The sequence below is a fragment of the Euphorbia lathyris genome, chromosome 2, assembly GCF_963576675.1.
Source record: "Euphorbia lathyris chromosome 2, ddEupLath1.1, whole genome shotgun sequence".
NCBI classification, from domain to species: Eukaryota; Viridiplantae; Streptophyta; class Magnoliopsida; order Malpighiales; family Euphorbiaceae; genus Euphorbia; species Euphorbia lathyris.
This window is the reverse complement of record NC_088911.1, coordinates 104,704,242-104,731,790: the sequence shown is the minus strand read 5'-3', so window position 1 is coordinate 104,731,790 and position 27,549 is coordinate 104,704,242. Positions and strand designations below refer to the sequence as shown.

The 27,549-nt window shown below is 36.4% G+C and overlaps 1 protein-coding gene across 1 annotated transcript; it reads left to right on the top strand.

Annotated features, from left to right (window-relative positions):
• Positions 1 to 359: 359 nt before the first annotated feature.
• Positions 360 to 27,081, top strand: LOC136219281 (cellulose synthase-like protein E6). The gene is made up of 8 exons (XM_066006633.1): positions 360 to 650; positions 23,794 to 24,100; positions 24,180 to 24,320; positions 24,489 to 24,623; positions 24,712 to 24,924; positions 25,008 to 25,229; positions 25,969 to 26,316; positions 26,400 to 27,081. Exons 1-8 carry the CDS (start codon positions 397 to 399, stop codon positions 26,934 to 26,936), a joined length of 2,157 nt encoding a protein of 718 aa, XP_065862705.1. The 5' UTR covers positions 360 to 396; the 3' UTR covers positions 26,937 to 27,081.
• The last annotated feature ends 468 nt before the right edge of the window (positions 27,082 to 27,549 follow it).

The following is a 27,549-nucleotide window of genomic DNA, read 5'->3' as shown; positions in this document are numbered from 1 at the left end:
TTATTACACCTGCATTCGAAATATGTATTTTTTCACTGTTTGAAAGAAGTTTGGATGTAATATGGCTATAGAAAAACTATAAAAACCTTAATTCAAACTGTAAAAAATATATATAAATGAAGTTAATAATATATTTTTAACAGGCTTAGATATATACAACTTACTAATCTGATCATCAAGGGTTTAATAAGACTAAAAAAAATAATCAGATATTTAATGTATCCAGATAAAAGATTAAAGATTTAATGAACCAAAAAAATGAAAACTAAGTGAGCTAATAATATTTTTTTTTCCTATTATTCATCTAATATAAATGATATCATCATATCTGTTTGGTGACGTGTGAAGTTTGATATATATACGGAGGAGGTGCGTCTATGGCAAAAAGGAAAAGACATGGGACTTTTTGAGAGGACGGAAGCCAGGGGAAGACTTGGGTTTAGGGTGTTTTCATGTTCCATTTTTGTGGCTATATTTCTCATATGGATTTACAGGATATTGTACATGCCTGCTCCTGGAGACAAAGGAAGATTTGTTTGGTTTGGGATGTTCATGGCCGAACTCTTCTTTGCTTTCTTCTGGATTTGCACTCAGTCTCTTCGTTGGAATATCGCTTTTTTTCATCCCTCCAAACATGCCCTTTCTCTAAGGTACCTTTCTTATACTATGTTTCTCATCTACCCATACTTCTAGCATTTGTAGGCTCTCATTCTTGTCAAATTATTAAAAACATCCGGTTTTCTATGTCAAATGAATAACCTTCCATACATATTTTGATACATGTAATATATATCACCATTTCCATTACCATATCAAATATGCACAGGACCGACTCAGAACTACTTGAGGTTCTAGGCGAAATATAAAATATGGACCCTTATATACAAACAAAAATCAATCCAGATTAGAATAGTTGAGCAAAATTGTAAGTGAGTATGAAAAAGAACTTGTAGAGAACCAGATTAGAATAATTATAGTTGAGCACAATTGTAAGTGAATATAAAGAAGAACTTGTAGTAGAGAAATTTAATTGTAAAGAACTCAATTTATAAGGACCGATCTTGTCTTTTCAAGTTTTTGAACGTTAGAAAACTTATACAATTGAATCTGTTTTCTTTTCCAAGTCTCTGATCAAACACAAAAAGATGAGATAATGATCTACTTACTAGTATTTAGTCAATTGAGTGGGGCCTCTTTTATCCTTCAAAAAATAAAATATGTTAATATTTTGTACTTTCTAAAAACTGACAAAATTTTTTTACTTAAAATCTTATATATGTAGCAAATTTATCACATCTTTCTTTTTTTACCAATTAACCAAACTAACCTATATATTACTATAATAATATATATGGGACCCTAATTTTTAGGGAGCCTAGGCAATTGCCTAGGTTGTCTAGAAGCTCAGCCAGCCCTGAATATGCATTTTTAATATCATAAATCATGATTAAAATTATTTTTATCACAACGACAAAAAAATACATTCGATCCAAATCAACTTCATAAGTTAAAAAAATGTTGGATGACTAATGTTTTTAAAAGGGTAAAAATGAACATATTAGAACTTCAAAAGTTTTGAGGAAAATGTTTTTAAAATGGTAAAATATTTTTTTATTTTCTTTATATATTTTTCTTGTTGAATAATATAAAAAAATTCATTGATTTATTTTCATAAGTAAATAAATACTGAAAAATTTGTAATGGACAATAATTAATATAAAAAATTTCATGTAAAGTTTAGATAATTTTATTTTATTTCGAAAGATTAAATAATATGATTAATGGTCTGTTTGGTTTATTTGTTATTTGCTGTTGCTGTTGAAAAAAAAAAACTGTTTTTTCAAAAAACAGAGATCTGTTTTAGTAAAAAGTTGTTTTTCAGCTATGAAAATCAAACATAAAATATCTAATCAAAGGGAAGCTTTCAGAGACCAATCGAACTACACATCAACAAGTCTTTGGACGGGAGGGAATCGGCGATAGTCACTGTGACTCTTGACTCAACAACTAAACGCCTTTAAGCAATTACGCAGCCAGCTACTGATTTATAGACAAGTTCACATTGTACTTTTTTTAACCAATATATGACCGAGAAATGAGTTGATGAACCCTCATGGGTGGTCTTGTCTTACTAGGGATAGGAATTCTTTCCATGATTCATTCCCAGTTTACTGTAATCGAGGAGGTTGAGCATGATCCCTTTCATCAACTTGCTTGGCTTACCCTTCGATTGATAGTGGGTGGATTAATTAATTAATTGATTTCGTTCTTTCACCTTTGACCACTAATGAGATCTTGGGATGGTACTTCGAAAGCTACTTACTATTTACTCCCCAGGCAGCTGTCATGTCCTAGATGCGGAAAACCGAAAACCTTAGAAGGAAGCTAAATGCTCTTTCTATGAAGAAAGGGTACCCTACCAATATGGAAAAAAATTGTTTGAAAGATCTAGAGCTATTGATCAGGAAGATTGAGCTTTATTTCAAGCGCATCCCCATTTGAATTGGTTCACTCTGATGTTTGGGGACCGTGTCTTGTTGAGTCTAAGTCTGGTTTCAGATATTTTGTTACAAAGCCTCACCCTGCCTGTAATCCCTCAGCATCCGATCAGATCAAATGGCAGCGAAGGAGAGACTTAAGAAAGCTTACTAGCTAGGCCGTTAGTTAGGTCCAACCCCTTTCCCGCGTAACCTCTTTCCCTTCTTTGGATAGAAATGGGGCCAAGGATAGGGTGAAAGTAAGCTTGCTTGGTCTACCTGCTTTGTTCTGATTTCATTGTATTCTTCCGTATTCAGCATTCGCCGGTCTCACAAAAAGCAAAAGCATATCAATTCATTGAGGCAACCGCACTAGAACGACAAGGAGAAGCAGCTAAAAGGCTCCAAATCAGCTATTTGTACCTTCGTAGAAAGTGACTGGTTCAGTGTATTAAGAGAAGGATGTTCCAACTGAATGAAGATTGCAAGGAGACATTGCTTTTGCTAATTCGAATTGAAGGGGAAAGAAGAAGAATCTCGATGGCGCAGGCGCTGTATAAAATGGAATTACCGATTTCAGATCCTGAAAGAGGAGGTGAGAAAACTCCGCCGCGCCGGGCAGCATGCCCACTTTCAGAAATTCAACCATTGAGACGAAAATAGATGAATAAATCGTTGATCTTCTCTCTTTTAAAGTGAAAAGGCAAACACCATAAAAAAAAGTGAGTTATTATTATTATTATTATTAAAAGGAAAATAGTATGTGGTGAATCTCTTAGCCTAGTGGCTGAGAGTATTATGGAGATTTTTATTTTTTCTTACATTAGGTAAGCGTATTATGCGCAAATTTATATAAAAAAAGAGTAAGTTACCAAACGCCCTAAGGCTAAATATCTTATGGGGTGTTTGTTAGAAGAGATATAGGATGTGAGATAGGGATAAAAAAACACGAGATAAGTTATCACGTATTTATTTGGGAGATAGAAGAGTGAGACAGATTAAAAATAAACCTTTTATTCCTTAAATTCTATATCCAAGTGGGGGTGGTATACGGAGGTGTTCGTATGAGTGGGTAGAAAGGTGGACTTCACTGACTGGCACCGAGTGAGACTTTCCAATAATTTGTTTTTTTATATTTTAATTTGTTGAGATACTCTAAATCATATAATATATATTGTCCTCACAGTCACACCTTAGCTCATCCAACATTAGTTTTTTATCAAGAGAGAAGGTTTTTTTTTTTTTTTTTTTTTTGTCACTATGAGGACAGATTTAACTCCACCATGTCCTACTAATTGATATTGTTAAGACATATTTTATGAAAACAACATATATGAATTGCTTATAAAAAAAATATATATATTTTTTAAAATTTCAACACAAAGTCACAAAAAATACATTTACAAAATCCAAAGTTGCATAAAAATAATTACAATCCAAACTTAAAGTTACAAAGTGGATATGAATTGATCATACTTAAATCATATAGATCTAATAATTTACTCAATAATAATCTAAATAAATCATTTATGCATTATGAATTATAGATGTAAATTAAACGGAAATGAAGATGGAAACGAAGCTATATACGTGACTTTCCAATAAAAAAACAAAATAAAATGAAATAAACATGGGAATAAATTAAGAGCATTATTACAAAAAAAAAAAAAAAATTAAGAGCATTTTTAACGGAGGTAACAAACATTTATTATTTATGCGTGTTATTAAACATAGCCTCAATTTCCAACTTCTAGCCCCGTGAAAGGATAAAAATCCCCTTTGAGGCTTTGAGGTGGGAAATGAGAGGAAAATTCCTCTCCCGACACGCGAGCGTGACATAATCACGCCCCACCACAGGGTGAGGCGTGAGGTAATCACGCCTCACCACAAGGTGAGACGTGAGGATATCACGTCTGCACCTACAGTGAGGTGTGTGAGCCTCACGCCTCACCCTGTGGTGAGGCGTGAGCCGCGTGAATAATTTTCCGAAAAAATTGGTTGTTGATGATTGTGATTAACTCGAATTAACCTTTTAGAAATAAAAATTACGGTATTTTAACTCGGATTACCATTTAACAAATAAAATATAACAACATAAACCTTAAAATAAATTAATAAACATAAAAGAGTACATATAATATCAAAAGTGTTAAAATGTAATAAAATAGTACATATAATTATGGCATTTAGTTCGCCCGACGTCACGCGTCCATAAACTCATCCATCTCCCTCCTAATGAGTGGAGCATCCTCGTCAGATCGGTGGGTAACCGCTCGTTGGGTGATACGCCACAACCAGCTAACCCAATGCAAAAAAAAAATATTAAAAAACAAACACATGTAAACTAATATTAAATAATAATAAACTTACAAATTCGCTGTTGGCGCGAGCATACTGGACCGGTCCATCCTGTAGTACATGAAGGAGATGAGGATGCGAATATCGCATGTACCAGTCCACGTAAGCAGCATCACAAGCTGTGGGATCGTATCTAACACGCAGGCATCTCCTCCGATCAATGCCTCGAGCCGATGGAAATCTCCGCCAGGTATCATCAACTGTGACAGAGGAATGAGTGAGCCTGTACGATACAGACTTCCATGGTCGTACTGCTTTATCAGGTCTAATACGCTCAGCTGGGATAGGCCGAGTATATCCGACCTGTCGCAACACTCGATCCAGCATATACGGCTCGATAATGTCTCTACACCGTATCCAACCGGCGTAGGACACTCGAAGCTGATCATCATCGGCTACAGGACCATAAGGCAACCACGTCACCTATAAAATAATACTATAATTAATTATAAAATTTTATAAAATACCTCGATTGTCGTCATACGGTCCAGCTGTCCACGTATGGTATCTAGTCGGGCAGTCGTCTTGCCTGGTACCCCGACCTCCCATCTGCATGCACGGGGACGGTCAGCTGGGATCCTGTGAGGCAGTCTATGCGGCCGGAACACCAGAAAATACTCGTATATCCACGCCTGTAGTAGGGTCAAACATCCGCATATACCAGAACAGTCTCCTCTGCTCGCTATCCCCAGCTGCCGATATAACGTGGCAAGTGTAGCAGACCCCCATGAAAGTCCAGCCGCTCCTCTAACACTGCCGTGAACCTCAGCAAGATGGGCCAGCCTAATCCTATCACCACTCTTGTCAACAAACAAAGTGGATCCGAGCATAAGCCACATCCACGCCATGGCCCGAGTCGCGTCATCCCTACCATCACTGGTAAGTCTGTGCACAGCATCGACAAATACACCTCCACCACTCCAGTAATGTCGGGTCGGCAACATCAGGTCATCTAGATTCACCCCGAACATCATCATGCACATGGCATGCAGCCGCTCAGTATTGGGAGACTCAGACACCATCGTACCGTCGATCGGGATACGCAGAATCTGCCATACATCGTGCAGTAGAATAGTCATCTTCCCGAATGGCATGTGGAAGGAGTTCGTATCGGGCTGTCATCGCTCTACGAACGCAGTTAACAACGAAGTGTCAAGGTTCCTAAACATGATGGATGGGAGGTGAGACAACCCAGTCCTCTCGATCATATCCTTCAGTTGTAAAATGACACATATACAATTACTGAATGTTTTTTAGGTTTATAGTTAAAAATACAAATTAAAATAAATGTTGACAAACTAAATTATTCTTACCTCGGGTGACGCACTAGAAAGCCACACCCCCAAAGTCTGACATGTTGTAGCTCTGTTGTATCATGTCAGAAACGACCGAAGTTCTCCTCCCAGCATCCGTGATGCAACATGTCCCAGAAAACTAAGAATCACGGAACCATCAATGAGACCATCATCCACCGGTCTACTAACAATCCAGCTCTGGTCCTCACTAGCTTTGGGACGGTTGCTGGTCCCTGAAATATAAAATTATGCTAAAATTATACTAAGAATATAAAATTATACTAAAACTATAAAATTATACTAAAATTATACTAAAACTATAAAATTATACTGTACACTGTAAAACTAAAATTATACTAAAACTTAAAAATACCTGTACTCGCAAAGCGACTACCTCTGCGTTGGGTCGGCTGTCTGCCCTGGATTGGCTGCTCATCGACATCATCACCCTCGCCATCACCACTAGCTGCAGACTGTCGTAGTACATGGGCTACCACCTCCAAGTAGTCCTCCACAGAATCGCTATCAGGTTCTCGATCATCAAAATCTGTCGCCCCCTCTGATCCACGAATATCGGGCTGATCCACAATCGGACCCCTCCGCACCTGCTCCGTCGCAGCCCCTCTCCGCCTACGACCAGATATATCAATACCACACAGTCTCGTATGTCGTGGTGTATCCTCCTCATCGTCCATATCTAGACGACGAGCAGATGACGGGATGGATTTTCCCCCGATAGTAGGCCGCTCCGTCTACAAAAATTACACTAAATTAATCTAAAAATTTAACATATAAATTATAATCAAATTAATAACAAAATTTCACATATAAATTATAATCAAATTATACTAAACATTTAACAATTTAATTTAAATGTAATTTTAATTTTATTTTTTTTTAAATACCCATCGGGCGTATGAACATCACGCCCGAACCACAGATCGAGCGTATGAACATCACGCCCGATCTATGGTACGGGCGTATGAACATCACGCCAGTCTGGTGGATCGGGCGTTTGGCTACCACGCCCGAACCACTGGTCGGGCGTGATGTTCATACGCCGGAACCACCGGTCGGGCGTGATGTTCATACGCCGGACTGCGATTCCGATGTGATTTTAGAAACGCCCACAGATTCGAAAACGAAGCTTAAATCAAAAAAAAAACCCGTAAATCTTACCATTTTCTCTTTCCCTTTATGGCCTCTGTAACGATCCATGTTTTGGTTCAAAAACTAGTCCGAATTAGATTGAAGAGTGTATAAGGTTTTGAGAGGTTTTGTGTTTTTCCAATTTTTGGGCAAAGGGTAATTCGGTCTATTCCCGAGACTAGAGGTAGGAATAAGTGGCTAGGTATAGTAATTCACTTATTTATTGGTGCTATCAAGGTAAAAGTAACAACCATGAATAAACTTTACTATAATCTTTTGTTACATTTATATTTTGGTTATGTTTAGCAATTAGTTGTTAACTGTTAGCTGATAACCGATTACATTAGCTGTTAGCTGATTACCTTTTTAGTTAGCAAATTTGACTAGCGGATTGTGTGAACTTGTTTGGTGAAACTTAACTGATTGCTAATAATTGTTTATGTAAAAGTCACAAATAAGGGCATGGTAAAACATTTATTTGGATTAAAGAATATTCATTAAAGGTAAAAAAGTCCATAAAAGGAGATGAATCAATAAACTAATTGAAAAATCTCCTAAAATGATTTTTTTTAAGATGAGTTTTTTAGACCCAATAAGCTCTTTCAAAGCTCTTTTCACCACTATTAGAGGTTTGACTAATCAAAACCTCAAAAGTATCTCAAACTTTTAATTTTATTCCAAAAAACTCTTTACCAAACGGGGCTTTTGTAGTGTACATTTATCATAAAATACTACACATTTATTTAATTAATATACATTTTTTTGAATTAATATACAATTAATAATTAATAATGGATGAGAAAATAATAAAATTGTATATGTTTTTCTAAGAGTACAAGTTTGAACCACAACTTCAAAATGTAATGTTGAATGAGTAGACCAATACCTTCCTAATTTATTTTATTGTAGAATAATAATAATAATTGTTTTTTTAAGGACATAATTGTTTTTAATTATAGTGGAGTTATCAATAGAAAAGGATAATTATTTCTTACGTCCGGTGCCTGTCGTGTTTGAGGTTACTTAGAAAGAATGTTATAGAGTTAGAAAGAATGATGATTACAAGTTTTTTTTTTTTTTTTTTTTTTGGTAAATGATGATTACAAACTCTAATTATAGAGTTGTTTCCATACTAGGGCATGTTTGATTCAGCTGTTAGCTAATAATTGTTGCGGTTGATGTTAACTGTTTGCAGTTGCAGTAAGTTGTTCGTTGTTGCTGTTAGCTGTTTGTTATTAGCTATTTAATTACCAGTGTTTGGTAAAATTATATTGAACTGTTGTTGTTCGGATTTAAAATGTCTAAAATGGACATGTTTTAAATTAATCAACGATTAAATTATAAAAGGAAAAATGTGACAAAATGCTCATAACGTTTACAACTAGGAATAATTTTACTCTTAACGTCTAAATGGTGCAATTGTTAGGGGTAAAATTATTTTTAGCTGTCAATATTAGGGGTATAATTGCATAATTTTAGACTTTAAAGGTAAAATTGTTCCTGACTATAAATATTAGAGGTATTTTTGCACCTTATCCTTATTATAAAATAAAAAATGTTACACAAATTAATAAAAATAATTTATATAAAAAATAAAAAATTTATTGAACGCAACAAAACCTTGTTCTTCCGGTAATAATATTGTAGAAATATAAATAATGTTGCAAAATAAATATAGAGTTAAACCTCGATAAATGAATGTTCGATAAAGTAATAACCTCGTTTACATAATAAATTCTTTCGATCCCGACTTGGGCCAATAGACTAAAGTAATAACCTCGCTAAATGCATTTAGTAATAAAAATATTTAAATCCTTAAGGGCTCAATGAAAATATAAATTAATAATGATTAAATTACATACTATATATATATATATATATATACCAAAACTTTTCAATCAATCAACTAGAAGTCATTTCTTCTGAAAAAATGCATCGTTGATTGTTTTTTCTTTCCACCTAAACTAAAATGAATACCATCTTTAACTTTTTGTAGTGCAAACACAACTTCTAGTATATTTTGCTCATGTTGTAGTAAATAGTTGTTTAAGGTGGTCATTGCTTGAAAGACCTCTTTTGACAATACATTTGCGACAACGCAACTGTCATCTAGCTCTAGATCATTTCTATCATCATTGTTCATTATTGACTGGATAATTTCTACGTCTGTAGGCGATTCCATAACTGCATCATTCTCGCTAGGATAATTCAAAAGATGTTCGACATCCATCACATTTCGACAAATATATGCACTTTACAATGAAAAATTATCTATAAAATAATAAATATTGATTTATCGATAAATGAATAATTTATTCATTTATCGATAAATAAATAACCTCACTTAATGAATATATATTTCCGGTCCCAATGATATGCATTTATCGAGGTTTTACTGTATTTTGTGGAAAGTTAAAAAAAAACATATTTTTTGGAAAAAAGAATGATAATTTTGTCAATAATAAATAACTACAAACATTTGTTTATGAAAAGCTCCAAATATGAGCTTTTCGTGAAACCTCCAAAACGCTGCAGTTTCCAGAGAAAATGTTAAACGCTGCGGTTATATAAACCTAACCAAACGCTATATTTCATGCGGTTTGGAATAAAACACTAAACGTTCATCCGAAAAGCTGAAACAAACGCCCTCTAAGCATCCGGTCTTTCATGTCAGTTGGAGATAGTATGACCTCTTATAATATGTCACACCCGACTTGGTCGAATCTCCATAAATCAAAGAAACGGTGGAGAAACGGCCGAAGAACGAGGAAGCGATAAAGATGATAGAAGAAGGTAAAGAAAAAGAAAATAAAAGTAATGAATGCCAATCTGGAACATTTCGAGAGATACATATCCAAATTCGGCAAAGATTCCGTTTGGTCCTCCATATTTATATAATCTTTAAAAATTACTCTAAACTTTTAATTTACACACAAAACCCTCAAATTAACTCCAAACTTTTCTTATAGCACCAAATTAACTTTACACATCCAATAATTATAATATATATTATTATCAAGATATAAATTCTAGAAATTTAGACACGGACGTGACATAATATGTGTGGATCCATATTGGGAATGGAGCGCGTGCCATCTACCGCTGAAACACTTGCTTTAGTTTATTCATTATACAATTTTTTTTATTTATATATTATTAAGTGCCTTTGGTACTAAAAAAAATCAAATACTATATTTTTTAAATAAAAATACACTTGTTTTAGTTTGTTCATTATACAATTTTTTTATTTATATATTATTAAGTGCCTCTAATACTAAAATAAATCAAATACTATATTTTTTAAATAAAAATACACTTGCTTTAGTTTGTTCATTATGCAATTCTTTTATTTATATATTATTAAGTGCCTCTGATGCTAAAAAAAATCCAATACTCTATTTCTTAAATAAAAATATATTATATATTTTAATAAAATTCCATATTAATATTTTTAGAACACACTATAGATTTAGAACTTATAACATAAAATTTAGAACATATGTTTTAATTTTTAGAACACAAACTATAAAGTTAAGAACATACGATATATTTTTTAAAACATACGTTAGAACATATATTTTAACTTTTAGAACACGAACTATGAAGTTTAGAACGTACGACATATTTTTTAGAATATACATTAGATTATAGGGATAATTACAAAAAAAGTACCTTGTGGTTTGACCGATTTGCGATGTGGTAGCTGTGTTTTTTTTTTTTTTTTTGCAAACGTAACCCTGTGGTTTGCAAAATTTTGCATTTAAGTTCACTTTGTCAGAATTTGATCGATAACGACTTCGAAATGAAAATTTTCAAGAGTTAAATGATATTTTAAACAACTTTAATTCTTCAACTTTTTAGGTTTGAGGTCATTTAGGTGTTACTTTTTTTATGAGAGAGAAAGATAATGTTTAGAGAGAGAAAACTCCAAAAATGATGATTTTGAAAAATTAAGAATATGGTTCCATAGTAAATATGATACCAAACAAGTTTAATTCTTGAAAATTTTCCCTTTGAGGTCGTTTTCGGCCAAATTTGGCAAAGTAAAAAAAAAAGATGTAAAATTTTACAACCATAGGGTTGTGTTTGCAACACAAAATACCACATGTACCACATCGCAAATCGGCCAAACCACATGGTACTTTTTTGTAATTAACCCTAGATTATATATTTTAATTTTTGGAACACAAACTATAAAGTTTAGAACATACGCATACGTTATGTTTTTTCGAACATGAGTTATAAATTATATTATAGAACAAATACAAAAATGATCCATATATTTTCTAATTTTTTTTAAAACATTATACTTAATTTTTAGAATATAAATTATAAAGTTTAGAACATATGTAATATTATTTAGAACATTGTCCTTAACATTTTAAAACATAAATTATAAAAATATAGAGGAATTAAATAAATAAAAAATTGAAGCATGTTCTTGGATTTTTTTCTATTAATAATTCATTATTATGCATATTTCTTTTTTTTTCTATTAATAATTCATTATTATGCACATTTAATCGATATTAATAAATGCACGCGTTAAATATTAAACAATAGAAGCTATTAGTATAGTGGTAAGCAACATCCAGACTTTGATATTTTTTTCTGTTAAATTAATAATTAGGCACATTTATTACATATTAAACAGCACGATTTGTGTTCTCACCTAAACAATGTGTTCTCACAAGAGCTCTTCTCTATATATTATCAATGTATTTTATTCACTCTTTATTTTATTTTTTTAGTTTTTTAAATTTGGTTACAATTATCTATTGATTTTTTAAACTTGCACGAAGTGAGACTCACTTTAAGTTATTTAAAAGTACTTATTATTATGTATGTAGATTTAGAGAACTTAATATGCATTTAAAACAAGTTTAGAGAATAAACATGACACTTTTACTAATAAATAAGAGAAGCTAAAAGTATATTCGAGGGTTGAGCCAAGAATTTATATTCGCAAGGGTACTTTTAGTCGTGAAATTGGATAATTTTTTAAAGTTATTCAGTCTGTCAGAGTTGGACAAAAAAAATTTAGCCTCAAATACGTTAAAATATCATCGTTTAAGTGTGTTGTCTAAGAAGTTCCCAACGTGAAAAAATAGACACATTTAATTTTCTACAAATCCAACGTTAATTTCTAAAAAAATTATAATATTTTTATAATTTTTCGGTTCTAAATTTTTTACATTTTTCATAAATTAAAATTTAATTTATAAATTAAGTTAGTTGAGTCTCATAATAATAATAAAAATTAATGAAAAAGAAATGTAATAAAAATGAGTTAAAAATATTATGAAAATAAAAAGTCCTAAAACTTTATAGAGATTGTTGGGATTTAAATTCATCATCTATTGAATTAGAAAAAGATGTATCTTAAACCATTTCATCTACTCTAAAATTTTGAATAAATACTAGATAGCATGTATTAGACTTATTTCTTATCTTTTTGAGACACACCGATAGGGATGACAACTGGTACGATGGATATCCGACCCTAATGGATATTCATACCATGTATAAAAGGGTATGTGATGGGTACGGGATCAAAATTATTACCTGAGACGGGTATGGGAATAACCCTGGGATACCCGGTACTCGTTACCATCATAAAGCTTTTATAATGTATATTAAAAATATTATTGTTTTTTTTTATTGTGTGATACTATTAAACTATTTTATTCTTATTGATTAATGTTCAATTTGTTCAATTTTTAGATACATGATTTATTAAATTTGTAATATTTTTTATTTTATGTATTAATTCGGGTAAGGGTGTCCACGGGTACCGCGAATTAATTGGAACGGGTATGCGATGTAAAAAATATATCTGTTAGGGTAATGGAATAAGTACGGGTAATTAAAAATAAACGGGTAATGGTCTAAAATTGACATTACCCGCGGATTTCCTACACGTTGCCATCCCTAGACACGGAGATTGAACTCATGATTATTGGAGATTAATATAAGATATATTATTGGACCTTAACTATGTCGGGACTCAAACCCTCGACCGTTTGGTCGACGAGGCTCTGATACCATGTCATGGAACCGTTTGAACTAAAAGCTCGAGCTGAGAATCTGACACCGTTTGAACTAAAAGCTCGAGCTGAGAACCTGACGAGTTATGCAAGTAGAGCCTTGCCATAATTTCTTGAGTTGCTGAGTCATCAAATTTAAAAACTGAGAAAAGTAGCCACCGTTTTTCCTCTTCTTCCTCGGTCCAAGGAACAACCTCAAGGAAGGTATTTCAAACACGAAGATACACCTTTGTTAAACATGATGCTAACTGATACCTCAAGTATATCAATGGCTCTATAGACCCGATTTTTAAAAGTCTTTTAGTAATGTCATCCTCAAACATCATGATGCAGCCTTCTTGCTAATGAGCTGCACATATAGAGCAGAGATAGAAAAAGGGAATAAAGGAGGAAGAAAAGAAGAAGAATATAGAAAAGAGGTGGTTTGTAATTGCCTCCCTCACAACTTTTTCATTCCATCCATTAATAGCAACATAACAGAATTCAGTTACTACTCACTTGACAGCTCATACTAAAAACAAAGACTCAATTGACAGCTCATACTAGAAACAAAGATTACATAAAATCATTAAATCACTTTGGTGGGCGGATGTTTCTAGTGCTTCTTCTTTCTTGCTGCACTTATGATATTGGACCTAAATTGGGAATAGTTGGGCTTGAGCTTGAGACATCAATTAGGCCTGCAACATTACCATCGCCATCGAAAAGAACCTTGTCCTCAAGGTTATAAGAGGGAAAATCAGAGATGAAGGCAGTGGCATCTTCCCAAGAAGCATCAGAAGCAGGTTGGTGTTGCCAATGTATAAGAAACTGGGGAAAAAACTTGGTATTTTGGAGAATTTTACGGAAACCCAAGATGGCAGCAGGTGCAAGTAGTGGCTGGGAATCAATAAAGGCGGGTGGCAGAGCAGTATGTGTGGAAGCAGGATCACCACGGCATTGTTTCAGAATCGAGATGTGAAAGACATTGTGAATTTTGGCAGAAGGTGGGAGATCCAGGCGATAAGCGACAGGGCCAACGCGAGCCAAGATGGGGAAGGGACCAAAATATCGTTTGGCGAGTTTATTAGATTGGCGATGTGCAACAGAAGTTTGTCGATAGGGACGGAGTTTAAATGTAACCCCCTCATTTGGATCACATGATATCTCAAATCATCAATTCGAGGCAATGGATACTTGTTTTTTACTGTCATTCTGTTCAATTGTCTGTAATCAATACACAATCGCATACTTCCATCTTTCTTCTTCACAAATAATACAGGTGCTCCCCACGGTGAAGTACTGGGTCGTATAAACCCCTTCTCAAGTAGTTCTTCTATTTGTTTCTTCAATTCTTGTAATTCCATTGGAGCCATTCTATATGGAGCAATTGATATAGGAGATACTCCTGGCATGGTCTCAATAGGAAAATCAATCTCCCTATGAGGTGGTAATTCTCAAATGTTGTTCATGCTCACCCACAGTTCTTGAATACACTAGGATATCATCAATGAATACCACAACAAACTTATCTAGATATGGCTGAAAAGTCTTGTTCATTAATGCCATGAAAGCTGCAGGAGCATTCGTCAAGCCAAAAGGCATCACAAGAAACTCAAAATAACCATACCTTGTACGAAAAGCAGTTTTAGGTATGTCAGCTTCTGCAACTCTCAACTGCCAATAGCCCGATCGTAGATCAATCTTTTAATTGCTTGAATTGCAGATATTAAACAAGATGGCACAACCTTTCTCTCCCCAACAAATAACACAGTTGATTCTGAATTACAATGTAACACAACTTCCTTTGAACAACAATCCACTTTAGCTTCATATTTACACAACCAATCCATCCCCAAAATAATATCAAATTCTCTAAACCCCATAACTATAAATCTATAGGGAACTCACTTCCCCTCACTTTTATAGGACAATCTCTCAGAACCTGATTTACAATCACATTATTCCCAACTGGCAGGATAACTCCCACATCATATCCTAATGGTTCTACCTTCCCATTTATTTTCAATATAAACTCAGGTGTTATGTATGAATGAGTGGATCCAGGGTCAATCAAAACAAAAGCTAAGGTATCAAGGATAGAAATTGTACCGGATATAACCTCTGGTGCTGTTTGAGCTTCACCTCTCGTCATATTGAAGGCTCTATTTCGTGGTAAAGTTTGTGTCTGTCCGCCCATAGGAGCATCATGTCTACCCCATCTACCTCCTCCTCGACCTCTGCCTCTGCCTCTATCCACTCCAGTTGTACCACCTCCTATATTAGACTGAGGTTGAACTCTCTCTCCTCTATCAACTAACAAGGGAAAATTATTACGATAATGGCCTGTTTCTCCACACTCAAAACATGTACCCTTCTTAAATGAACCATAACACTCTCATGTGTGAGATCGGCCACATCTGCCACAAACCAGGGAAGGTCCCCAACACTCACCTCTGTGTACCCGTCCACATGTCTGACAAGCTGGAAAAGATGTTGTCCTCGCTCCTCCTCTATACCCACTATTAAACCGACCACCTGAAAATCTGTTACTACCCACAGATGGAGCACTACTCAAAACATCTCCAAATCCGCCCCGTGATCTAGTCCCACCACGATGGATACTACTACTACCTCTAAATTGTTGAGAATAGCCTCTAGAAGAAACTGAGAATCCACCTCTCTTTGATGGCCTGCTAGACTGGCCTTCTGTATCAAATCTAGCCCTTTTAGTTACAAAAAGTTGTTCTTTATCTTTCACAATTTCCTCCGCTCTGAGTGCAGATTCTACTAACAATGTAAAGCTCGTTTCATGTGCATGAATCCCCATTCTAACATCTGGGTGTAGACCATGTTCAAACCTGCGACATTTTGCTTCTTCTGTAGCCACATTTGCAGGTGCATATTTGGCTAAAGTGTTAAACTTAAGCTCGTATTCAGCCACAGACATATCCTCCTGCATAAGGGTCAAAAACTCTGTTTGTTTCCTATCTTTGTATATCTTTGACATGTACTTATTAGTGAACAACTTCTTGAAAATATCCCATGTTATTTCAGTTCTAATTCTTGTCCTTTTTATAGATCTCCACCATTCTAAAGCTTCACCAGTGAAAAGATTAGAAACATATTTGACCATTGAGTCCAGACGACACTCTGTGTTCTCAAGTACATCTTCAATCTTGGCCCACCATTTATCAGCTATATCAGGATCTGTGCTACCCTCAAACTCTGTTGCACCCATCTTTTTAAGCCTTTCAAAAATTTTATCAAAGGTTGGCGCATCTCGACGAGCTTGAACACGTGGCTGAGGCTGACCTTGAGCCAAATAGATTCCCATCATCTGTTCAAACTGGTTGTAACCCTGAGGATACCCTGCATGTTCTGAAGCTCCTATATGTTCTGAGCCCCCAGACTCATGAACACGACCAACTGAACCATGACTAGACATATGACCGGATTGTCCATTCTCACCATCAGACTCCATAACCCTACATGAAACATGACCATGTCAACATGCTTTAGCATAAGAAAATATGATTATGTGGTCTTACCCTAGGAATCCAAAACAAGTCATACACAACCAAATCCCTAGGAAAGTAGACCCGCTCTGATACCACTAAATGTAACCCCCTCATTTGGATCACATGATATCTCACACAATATCAGTCATAGACATGTTTTCAATTCTCAATCATATAAATTCAATCTCATATAAATTTTACATATTATACATAAGAGAAAGCATACTTTTCCTGACACTGCTGGTGCGACCTTAAGCAAAAGTACATTCACAAGACTCCAAAATGCCTAGATGAGAATGGACTGACACTGCTGGTGCGACCTTAAGCAAGAAGAACTCCACCTAACCTGTAAAATCTGTTGGCAAGGGGTGAGCTGCCTTCTCAATAAACATATTACACATATATGTATATACAAGTAATGTAAAGAGCACAAACCAAAATAGGTCATCAGTACCAAGTTAGAATTTATTCATTTAGAATAGTAATACTGATTTTAGAAAGGCCTTGCTATACTTAGACAATATATATAAAATGGTCATTGGGCCCAATCTGTATTCCGGCTCACTAAATTAGGAATACAATCATCTGTGCTACGGAGGAGTTACACTCAACTCACGTACTCATATATCTCAACACATGTGCTTCCGGCTCACAATATTCAGATAGCACTCTCAACTTAGACCATTTCACATATCCATCTAAGCAAGCTCATATTCATTTATAATCCAACCATTATTCAGTTCCAGTATGTGCACAAGGCTCAACATGCCGTATTTACTCATACCACTGCAACATACTCAATCATATCACTTTCTTATCAATCATGACGTATCAAAAACACTCAAACATTATCCACATCATTCACATCAGATTCAACCACATCTCACACTCAACAAGTCACAAGGCACAATACAGTCATACACATATATAAGCAATATGCTTACCGTCGCACTTGGTTCGATCTATTCAACATGATCGGGTGTGCGTTCAATTGCACCTTGCCCTCCTAATGTCACATAACATTGATCCAATTAGCCTTAACATAAACTTAATGAAAATATAAACTAAGGAATGCTATATGATTTACAAGACACTAATGCCACAAAGTTCATGCAATCTAATCCTTTTGTCTTAGATCATCATATGAACTACTTGCACATATTCTGCCATAACTCTCTCTATATAAATCCAAATGCCCTGATTCTTGAACCTACTGAAACTAGACATATATGGGTATAACATATCCAAAATTCATGTGAAGATCACTTCTACACAATATATGGAATGCAAAATGATTCTGTCCTGTTTCCTGCCAAGAAACAGACTATCCAGATTTGCATCTACCATAATTCACTCAACCTAGCTCACACTAAACACAATGGATTGCCAAATCCTTTTACATACATATACTTCAAGTAGTTAGGAACACTTTTGTATAAAGAAACTTTCTCAAATTATGACTCTAAGGTCCTCAAAATGCTACATCAACATGGCTACCTCACATGACATTCAATTTCGAGGCAGTCATGTTCCATCTAGGTTTTCTTCATCTATATATGGAATTAAAGTCTCATATTTTACAGAGGGTTTCATAACACATATAGGAACATATGTTATTCTTTATGTATCTTCAAATTCGAACAATATCAATATGAAAAACAGGCTCCAAAATGACTGAAAGCAGTACCCTAGATTTCTGTTTAGGGCACTTGATACATATATTTCATTTGGACAGCCTAAAACCAATGAAAACAACACCAAAACTCAACAAGCTCAATCAAAACTCATCCACAACAAATCCTATGATCATACCTAGGTTTTTTTCAGAATCTCCAACTCATAGAAAACAAGCTAAAACAGCATACTAACCTTCAACTTGTGTCTATCACCTAGTATGCTTCCTAACTTGACTTGTTTGGCTTGAAAATGGAAGAAATTGGAAGAGTTTTGTTTGGAGGATGTTAGGGTATATCAAAGGAAGGTTTGCTGAAGTTTTGGTCGAAATTGTGTCTGGAAATGAGGAGAAATGAGTTGTATCAATCATTGTTAAAACAAAGAGGCATACTTTGTCTTACTTGAGTGACACCTCGTGTTTGCTCACAAACCTCCAATCCAGCCCTCCACAAATGTAAGTTAATCAATTTAGGATATATGAATTCATTAATTCATTCATTTAAGTCCTAACTCAATTAACCAATCGTTACATCTTAACGACACACTAATCGCCTACTAATCGCACGATAATCGCATTATGCATACAAAACTTCTACTGACAATGAGATGAATCTAAAATGTATGTATTCAATCATGAAAATATATATGAATGTGGGAAGACTCATATGTTAGGGTTTTGGGGATGTTACATTAACAAACACCATGTCTCCAACTTGAAATTCTTTATCAGTTCGATAAGAGTCAGCCTGAGCTTTCATACGGAGCTGAGCTCGTTGTAGATTGGCCTTCAAGGTGGTAAGGATGGAAGTGCGGGCAAAGAGCAATTCATCCAAAGAGGCAATAGTAGAGGAGCCAGCAACGTGGTCAAGAAGAGAGGGCGGTGGGCGACCGTAAACAGCCTCAAATGGTGTCATTTGGATAAAGGAATGCCAAGCAGTATTATAGTGCCACTCTGCCAGTGGAAGAAATTGAACCCAGGATTTTGGATTGTCATGCACAAAACAACGCAAATAGTCTTCGAGACAACGGTTAACAACTTCAGACTGACCGTCCATTTGAGGATGATAAGCGCTGCTAGTGGACAAAACAGTACCCTGTAAACGGACGAGTTTAGTCCAGAACTCACTCATGAAGACGAGGTCTCTATCGGAGACGATGTTGGACTGAAAACCATGGAGGCGAACAATCTCCTTGAGAAAAACTTCAGCAACAGAAACAGCAGTAAGATGAGTTCCAAGGGCACAAAAGTGGGCTGCTTTTGTAAGGCGGTCGACAACGACCATGATAGTTTGTTTGCCGGAGGACAATGGCAGATGTGTGATGAAATCCATGGTTAAACAGTCCCAAATTTTTCCTGGAATGGCCAGAGGTTGTAGAAGTCCAGGAGAAGCTATATTCAGAGGTTTCACTTGTTGGCATACGGAACATTTGGAAACATAGTCCTGAACATCTTTGCGGAGGCGGGGCCAATAAAATTGAGATGCCAGTCGTGACACGGTACGTTTGACACCAGCATGACCACCTAATGGAGAGCAGTGAAACTCATGGAGTAATATTTCCTGCAAGGCAGAATCAGAAGGAACAAGAATTCGAGACTTGTACAACACTAAACCATCACGCACGACATAAGCGGGGTATGAACCATGGGATGATGTAATTTGTTGGAGGAAGGAGGCTGGGGTAGAGTTGGTTATATAGAACTGTTTGAGGGCTTGAATAAGGACCACAATGGGTCGAGATATAGTAGAAATCTGATGGAAGGAGGCCTCGGGTAAACGAGATAAAGCATCAGCGGGAATGTTCTCCTTGCCGGGTTTGTACACAATTTGGAAATCAAATCCAAGTAATTTAGCAATCCAGCGTTGCTGGTCAGGGGTTTGGATAGTTTGGGTCATGAGAGCTGTTAATGGTTGATGATCCGTCTGAATGATAAATGTGGTACCCAACAAATATTGGCGCCACTTAGCTACAGCAGAAGTAAGAGCAAACAGTTCTCGAATATAAGTAGAAGAAGCTTGTAATTTTAGGGAGAGTTGCTTACTGTGGAATGCAATGGGATGGCCTGATTGTGATAGGACATCCCCGATGCCTATGCCGGAAGCATCAGTTTGAACCACGAAGGTCTGAGAGAAGTCTGGAAGGAGCAATACAGGAGTAACAGTTAGGGCATGCTTGAGGGTGGTAAATGTTGCATCGGCCCCACCATCCCATCCAAAGGCATCTTTGCATAAAAGCTGAGTAAGAGGAGCCGAAAGCTGTGCATAGTGGGCAACAAACCTTCGATAATAACCGGTGAGCCCTAAAAATCCTCGTAATTGCTTTATGGATGTAGGAGGTGGCCAATCCACAACTTCCCGAATTTTCTCCGGATCAACTGACACTCTGGTAGCCGAAATAATATGTCCCAAATATCCTAACGAAGTCTTGCCAAATTCACATTTAGAGGATTTCACAAAAAAAGAGTTAGAAGACAGGATTTGGAATACCTCAGCCAAATGATTCAAATGATCTTCCCAAGTAGGGCTGTAGACAAGGATATCATCAAAGAAAACCAGAACAAACTTCCGCAGAACATGTTTGAAGGTAGAATTCATCTCCGATTGAAAGGAGGAAGGAGCGTTGGAAAGGCTAGAAGGCATGACCAAAAATTCGTAGTGACCCTGGTGAGTACGGAAAGCGGTTTTGTGAACATCAACATCAGCAACACGTAATTGATGAAATCTAGCCCTCAAATCAAGTTTAGAAAAGAATTGAGCTCCATAAAGCTCATTCAAGAGTTCGTCTACAGTGGGTATGGGGAAACGATCACGGACGGTTACCACATTTAGTGCGCGGTAGTCGACGCAGAATCGCCAACTTCCATCCTTCTTTTTTATCAGTAAAGCTGGGGAAGAGAACAGGCTAGAGCTGGGTCGAATGATTCCCTCTTGTAGAATTTCAGCCACAAGTTGTTCCATAGTATCTTTTTGGAAGTGGGGATAACGGTAAGGTTTAACATTAATGGGTGTGGTGTCAGGATAAAGGGGTATGTAATGATCGGAGTGGCGATGGGGAGGTAAGCCATGGGGAATAGAGAATATATGGGAATAGGTTTGAAAGAGGGATTGAAGGGAGATGGATTGATCTGATGGAAGGTGAGGGTCGAGGTTAGGAATGGTGGTGAGTGTAGAAGGGGGGTGGATAGTGTCAACAGACACAAGATAATACTGGGCTGTGGAATGGGTTTGGATATCTCTGTGGAGTTGATTAAGGGTCATGGTTGCAAGGGTTGGATGTTTAAGCCCATGTAAGGTAAGTTGTTGTCCCTCATGCAAGAAGCTCATCCAGAGGGATCTATAATCAAATAGAACAGGCCCAATAGAGGCCAGCCATTGGACGCCTAAAACGACATCGGCTCCATAGATTGGTAAGAGGTGAAAATCAACGATAAACTTACTTGACTGAAGAATTAGGGGAAGCTGGGAGCAGAGACCACTGCAGAGAAGGGCATCGCTGTTTCCCACGGTGACCTTGAGGTGAGAAGATGGTTCAATTGGTAATCCCAGTTTCTTGGCAACCCGAGTCTGAAGGAAGTTATGAGTAGATCCGCTGTCGATTAAAACCGTTACCGGAGTGTCATTAATGGTTCCTTCTAGGCGGAGCGTGGTGGGAACAAAGTGTCCTTCCAACGCGTGTAGAGAAATGGCTGGAACCGGTTCCGAGGAGGAAGCGACCGATGGCGGGTGAACAACAACCTCATTTGTGGGTTTAACTGAAATGGAATCGATAGATTCGGGGCTAAAGGTTCCATCGTCGAAATCCGTATCGGCAGCCATAAGGCAAAGAAATTGAGGTGTTTTACAGCGGTGACCTGGTGTGAATTTGTCATCACAATTAAAACAAAGACCCTTAGATCTGCGAGCAGCCATTTCGGCCGGAGTGAGGCATTTGATGGGTAATTTAGGGGGAGAAGGAGGTGGCGGTTTTGGTGGTGTAGGAGGATAGGTAAAGGTTTTGGTCGACATATTTGGTAGTTTTGGGTAAGCTCCCTCTATTTTTTCTTCAATAATTTTAGCCATACCAATAGCTTCATGAAGAGTGGGTGGTTTGTGGAGAAGTAATTCACGGCGAATCGGATCCTTGAGACCAGAGATAAAACAATTGCGCAAATTGAGGGGAGTGAGGCCAGTGGTTCTTGTAGAAAGGGATTCAAAGGACTATAGATAGGTTTGGACAGCAAAGGAGTTTTAGTTTTATCAAGGCGGAAGATGATATCAGTGAGGGCTTGTTGGATGGAATCAGATTGGGAGGCCTGTTTGGCAATATTTTCAGAATTTGCCCTAACAGAGAAGGAAACTTCTCTAAGTTCTTTATCCAGGCCATGGATAGCTTCTTCAAGAGCCTTGTGTCTGGTTTGAGCATCGTCAGCCATGTGCAGAATTCAATGAAAGCACCAATGATGAAGCCTTCTTGCTAATGAGCTGCACAGATAAAGCAGAGATAGAAAAAGGGAATAAAGGAGGAAGAGAAGAAGAATATAGAAAAGAGGTGGTTTGTAATTGCCTCCCTCACAACTTTTTCATTCCATCCATTAATAGCAACATAACAGAATTCAGTTACTACTCACTTGACAGCTCATACTAAAAACAAAGACTCAATTGACAGCTCATACTAAAAACAAAGATTACATAAAATCATTAAATCTCTTTGGTGGGCGGATGTTTCTAGTGCTTCTTCTTTCTTGCTGCACTTGTGATATTGGACCTAAATTGGGAATAGTTGGGCTTGAGCTTGAGACATCAATTAGACCTGCAACACATCAGGTCAATGGTGTCCCTAAAAACCCCTAAATTTTCTACATCAGGCACATGTATTCTGCACACCTTCAACGAATTACTCGTTGAACCCAGTCCTTTTTGATATTCTGAAATCAACCCGGCGAAAATTTCAGACTTTTTATGAGGGTTTTTAGCAATAATTACAGGGTTCTCAGGGCTAGGAGGATGGCCAGTTAAGGAACAACACCATAAAAACTTTCGAGGCTGAGAAATAGGGTCCTGGCGGCCGGAATCTGCCATGATTGAAATGCTAATGAAAGAAAGGAGGGAGCATAAGGAAAAGAGCTCGGAAGGAGGGTAAGGAAAAGGCTCCGATATCATGTCATGGAACCAATTGAATTAAAAGCTCAAACTGATAGTTAAGGTTCAATAATATATCTTATATTAATCTCCAATGATCACACATCCTTTTTTATTAGTAGTGTTGTTAACATATTGAAAATATAATATGTATTACTTCCTGATGTTAATTATAGATATGGAGAAAATATACCCGGAGTAGATATATTCATATGCACAGCAGACCCGATGATAGAGCCGCCCACAATGGTGATAAACACAGTTTTATCAGTTATGTCATACAATTATCCACCTCAAAAACTGTCTGTATACCTATCAGATGATGGCGGTTGTGAATTAACCTTTTATGCACTACTAGAAGCCTCCAAATTTTCTAAAATTTGGATACCATTCTGCAAAAAGTATAACATTTTACCAATGTCCCCTCAAGCCTACTTTGATCAACTCAATCATACTTTTCCTCCACAATTCTCACTCGTTAAGGTACGTACTTCAATACTCTCTTTTCCCCCAAATACATATGTTACTTTTAGCTTCTAATCATGATTTGAATCATATGAAGAAACAATATGAAGAAATGAAAGAAAGGATAGAATCAGCAGTGGAAAAAGGCAGTGTTTCTAGAGATATAAAGGATGAACACAAAGGCTTCTTAGAATGGAACCATAATGTAACAAAAAGAGATCATCAACCCATTGTCCAGGTGATCTACCTAATTACATTACTACTACTTTATTTTGGATCTGGTTAAGTTTTACGCTGGCCGCCACAAACCTACCACGACCCTGTAAATGCCACAAAGTGATCCTCACAGGTGGAGTTACTACTACTATATTAATTCCATTTAATCATTCTTCTGAATATATTATAGATTATGATAGACGGAAGAGATAATGAAAGTGGTGTAGATTATGATGGAAATCCAATGCCAACTCTTGTATATCAGTCAAGAGAAAAAAGACCCCAATTTCCTCATCACTTCAAAGCTGGTGCCATGAATTCTTTGGTAATATAATGTTCATTACCTTTGTTGCACGGACACAAAACACAGACACGAAAAACGATACTAAAGGTTGTAATTTGTTTGTATGCAGATAAGAGTATCATCAGTTATAAGCAATGGATCTATAATTCTGAACCTAGACTGTGACATGTACGCAAATGATTCAGATACACTTCGCGACACACTTTGTTTCTTCATGGACGAAAATAGAGGTCACGAAATTGCATTTGTACAACATCCTCAAGTCTTTAACAATAACTCCATCAATGATCTCTATGGAAATTCATTTCGGGTCGTCCGTCAGGTAAACATTCTTCAACTAGTTTATTCTTATCTTATGCCATAAAAAAGCAACCTCAACCACAATTTTTTACATGAATTTTGAAGCTGGAGCAACCTGGATTGAGTGGATATGGTTCAGCTGCTTATTTGGGGACAGGATGCTTCCATAGAAGAGAGACACTTTGTGGCAAAAAATACTCTGCAGAAACCAAATTAAAACTAGAAACTGATAATAAGAGAGATGGTAGAAGTGTTCATGAACTAGAAGAAGCATCAAAACTTGTTGCTAGTTGCATCTATGACAAAGATACTCTATGGGGCAAAGAGGTAATTAATTATCACTAGTGGAAAAATGAACATTAGGTGCGACACGTGTTCACATTGCGCGTCGTTATCTGCAACGCACATTCAAATGGTAAATATACTGTCATTTGGGACGTTTTTTTTAAGCGTGCCTAACAAAGAATAGTAAAAATTGATCTTTTGCGACGCTTTTTACATTGATGCGTCGCATTAGATTTATTATATGGGAAAAAATCTGCTGTTCCCATTTCGGTGTCTCCTACCATGCCCCTCTCACAAAAAGTGGTCATTTTTAATTAAAATAATATATTTTATGAGCCACGGGGACCCATATGATTAAAAGGGATCAATTTTTGTGAGAGTGACATGGAAGGGGACACCGAAATGGGGACAACAGATTTTCTCCCAACTTATATTATCATTTGTGATGAAAGATTCCGTAGCTGTTGCTAACGAAGATTTTTCTACTAGTATATAATCCTAATTGATTTCCCTTATTTTAGTTGAAGATGTTGATAGATATTATGAGGGCGAGCCTTGGCGCAACGGTAAAACGTTGTTGCCGTGTGACCAGAGGTCACGGGTTCGAGTCTTAGGAGCGGCCTCTTGCCAATTAAATTGGCAAGGGAAGGCTTGCCCCCAATACACCCTTGTGGTGGGACCCCTCCCCGGACCCTCGCTCAGTGGGAACGCGTAATGCGACCGGGCCGCCCTTTTTTATGTTGATAGATATTATATGAATGGATAAATTAAATGATTTCAGATGGGATTAGTATATGGGTGTGCAGTTGAAGACATGACAACTGGATTGACAATCATATGCAGAGGATGGAAATCAATTTACCATGTTCCAAAGAGAGAAGCATTCTTAGGTTTAGCTCCAGTTACATTGGAAATTGATTTGATTCAAAATAAGAGATGGACAGAAGGGCTGTTTCAGATTTTAACTTCAAAATATTGCCCTTTCACATATGGGCATGGGAAGATGAAACTTGGTGCCCAAATTGGATACACTGCTTACTTATTATGGGCTCCCATTTCTTTGCCTACACTCTATTATGTCATTGCTATTCCAATTTCTCTCCTACTTTCCATCCCCTTGTTCCCTCAGGTATGTTTCCCATCACTCAGCTATGTTAAGGCGCAATCGTAGATCTTATATTAATTTCTGACACTATGGTCATGTTGTTTCAGATGAAGAGTTTATGGATGATACCCTTTGCATATGTGTTCATGTTCAGGAACATATATAGCATAGTTGAGGAAATAGTTTGTGGTGGCAACATTAAAAGCTGGTGGAACTTACAGAGAATGCACATATTCAGAAGAACAAGTGCCAATTTATTTGGATTGATTGACAGCATAACTAAACAATTAGGATTATCTCAATCATCATTCAGCGTTACGCCTAAGGTTGTCACGGATGATATTTTAAAGAGGTATGAACAAGAGATTATGGAGTTTGGAAGCTCTAATTTTATGTTCACAATTCTAGCTACATTAGCTATGCTAAACTTAATCAGTTTGGTAATTTGGGCCGTGATTAATAATGGATTGGATATGGAATTGATGATCCTACAAGTTGTGTTATGTGGGATTATGGTGTTGCTTAATTTGCCTGTTTATCAAGCAATGTTCTTCCGTAGTGATGATGGTCGCATGCCGATTGATGTTGTGATCAAGTCAGTTGGTTTAGCTTCAATAGTTTCTTGCATTATGCTTAAGTATTGATTGTCCCAAAAATAAAAAATATGTGTATTATATTAGCTTGTTGATTTGTTGAACCATGCCTCTATCATGGTATCTTACAATTTTAGTATGACATTTTATCCTATTAAATTAGTAACATTAAGGAATAAAAATGTTTGTTTTTTTAGTCATTGTTTCCGACTTTAAGTGCGCAAGTTCGAAGACAATTGTGTTAACTTTAGGGAGCCGTCGGTTCAAATTGCACTTCGTCTGCTGAAATCGCTTTCAAAGCTGAGATACTAACCACAGCACAACCTTGAAAAAGGAAAACGTTTTTTGGTTTTCATGTCTCCTCCTACAATTTGAAACCGATTTATCCTTTTATAATTATGTGCGCTTTAATTGCAAAAATCCTCCATGGCCTCTCCAATATAGAGCTCCTGGTTAGTCTTAATTATAAAAATTGGTCATAGAAAATTCTTATCTTTCTTTGAGCAATTGCAAATTGACCATGTTAAGTTTGACTATCCACCCACAGACCATAACTCCCCTATTATATTATGTCTTTAGTTGTTCAAACCTATGATACCCAAAATGTCAAATATTGTTGGAATAGGAACAGACAAAGCACACGAATTACTATTTTTTTAAGACG

What these genes read in the sequence shown, in the direction of transcription:
- LOC136219281 (XM_066006633.1), top strand. Translation starts at nt 397, where the DNA reads ATGGGACTTTTTGAGAGGACGGAAGCCAGGGGAAGACTTGGGTTTAGG. An exon ending in ATCATCAACCCATTGTCCAG is followed by an intron (nt 24,321 to 24,488) that starts GTGATCTACCTA and finishes AATATATTATAG; the next exon opens with ATTATGATAGACGGAAGAGA. An exon ending in CCATCCCCTTGTTCCCTCAG is followed by an intron (nt 26,317 to 26,399) that starts GTATGTTTCCCA and finishes ATGTTGTTTCAG; the next exon opens with ATGAAGAGTTTATGGATGAT.